Source organism: Bison bison, unplaced genomic scaffold (assembly GCF_000754665.1).
Source record: "Bison bison bison isolate TAMUID 2011002044 unplaced genomic scaffold, Bison_UMD1.0 scf7180017864321, whole genome shotgun sequence".
Classification (NCBI taxonomy): domain Eukaryota; kingdom Metazoa; phylum Chordata; class Mammalia; order Artiodactyla; family Bovidae; genus Bison; species Bison bison.
This window is the reverse complement of record NW_011494893.1, coordinates 842,758-844,842: the sequence shown is the minus strand read 5'-3', so window position 1 is coordinate 844,842 and position 2,085 is coordinate 842,758. Positions and strand designations below refer to the sequence as shown.

The window sequence follows — 2,085 nt, the reverse complement described above, 5'->3', positions numbered from 1 at the left end:
TTTTTGACTGGAAGTAGAGTGTATTTATTTGCAGCAATCCTTTAACAATGATCAAATTTTGACAACAAGCAACAGCAATTACTGCTAAGTGTTGCCCCTAGATCGAGCGGCAGATAGCAGGGAACTGTATTATCTCGAGAACAAACGGAAAGGCCCTGAAAGTCTGGAATCAAATCGCAGCTCCCCAGAGTCTGATCGACAGGGCAGATCACCCAAAGATAATGAATTTATTACATTTCCTGGGTTATTTACAAAAGGAGGGGCTAGCGGGCTGCCCCATAAGTTTAACTGTAAATTAACAAGAAAAACGGGACTGAAAAGAAACCGCCTGGATTAAAACACCCTGCTTCGCGCTCCTTCCCTCTCCTTATTGCTTTAAATCTTTTCCCCCAAAATAATTGTTCTACAAGCATATCTTCTAAAATAGTTTTCCCAAAGATTAAATATCCCTTTCCAACCCGCAGTACATTAAAATAAAAATCAATCCTACATTGGACATGAAGGATTGTAGATGTGGATGACTTATATACACACATTTAAAAGCTAGGTTTTTTTATCCCCCTCTTAAAATGGAGTGAAATTAACAGGAAGAAAATTCATCCAGCATTTGGCTCACAGGGATGTCTGGTATGTAGGACAGTTTTTTAAGTGATACACAAGCCAAATATTCAAATGTGTATCTGAAGGCACAGCTACCTCTCCACACACAGGTATCGCTGTGGTGAGACTGCCGCTGATTCATGGGCTTGAACTTTCCAAATCCTGTTGTCATTACTGAGAAAATGCATTTGTGTATATGCCAACTCAGATATGCTTAGGAAAGTCTCTTTTTACTAGCCACAAAGCAAGCTGACTATATAGTACTTCTGCAAAAGATGCCGCAGGAAAAAAATAAATCTAAACAAAAAGAGACTTACACGCGTAATTTGACCAGGAATAGTCAGAGGATGTCTCTACCTTTTTTTTCAGAGATTTAGGAGGAGAATTGGTAACTTCTAGTGTTTTAATCTCTGAAATCTTTTTCTCCTAAGAATTAAGGCTGTATTAAAGTATCCAGACATATAGGTCTCATTCAAACTGAATGGTAATTTATTAATAAACAATGAATATGCTCAACAAAAAGAAAGCAAAGATGATAGAATAAGATTAATACAGTTTCCCTTTTCATAATCAAAAAAGCACAGTTTAAAGTTTCAGGCAATTTAACGTCAGGTTTTGGAAACACTTTCTGGCGTTTGGTCCACGACATCCAACTACAAATTAAAAATAAATTACTATGTTGCAATTTACATTTTAAAACAAGTCCAGGAATAAAAAGAAAGCCATTTCCATGTACGGGGGACTTCCTCCCTCCTTTCAATAGAGGATAAAATAATATCTTACAGGTGAGAGAACAAGAGACAGGGCAGGAGGAGGAGAGGTGTTCTCTGAAAAGAGGAAGAAACTTACGTGTTATCTGGAGTAACACTGCCCTTTAACAAACCATGACTCTGCTGTCTCTGTACAAAACAGTTTACGGTTCTGTTTGTTTAGATAAAGCAAAGTGGAGGCGGCTCCGAATCCATCTTGTAAGAGAAGAAAGCCTTTTCTTCATGCTGGTGACTTGAAAGTGTGGAGGGCTTCTGTTTGCTGGTTTGGTGGACGTTTTACGCACTGGGTTTTTGGTTTCGCTTTTGCGCTGAGGGTCCTTTTGGCTGATCCTGCTCCGGGGTTCGGTTCGGTCAGGCTGAGAGGCAGGCGGGGCGGAGGCGGGGGTCAGAACTTGCTGCAGTCGTAGACGAAGGCCCCGGACGTGCGGTACAGGGACTGGCCGGAAGGGAAGGCCATCTGACAGCTGCTGTTCCCATTTACCGGCGAGTTGTTCAGGCCGATCCGCTGCGACTCAAACATCTCCCGCACCGAGTGGAAGTTCTGCTGCTGGCCCGGGTAGCCCGCGGCCGCCGCCGCCGCGCTGGCCAGGTGCCCCAGGTCCCCGCCCGCCTGGTTCAGGTACCACGAGGCCAGGCGGCCTTGGTGGGCTGCGGGGTGGTGGCCGGCCTCCTGGCCGCCGCCGCCGTGGCCCAGGGACGAGGAGCTGCTGCTGGT

The 2,085-nt window shown here is 44.6% G+C and overlaps 1 protein-coding gene across 1 annotated transcript in view; it reads right to left on the bottom strand.

The window, feature by feature from the left end:
* FOXC1 (forkhead box C1) overlaps positions 1–2,085 on the bottom strand; it is a 9,920-nt gene continuing 7,835 nt past the window's right edge. Inside the window, exon 12 of the mRNA XM_010853013.1 lies at positions 1–2,080. Within this exon, the coding sequence (XP_010851315.1) occupies positions 1,756–2,080 (325 nt within the window). The 3' untranslated portion in view covers positions 1–1,755. The remainder of the gene's footprint in view (positions 2,081–2,085) is intronic.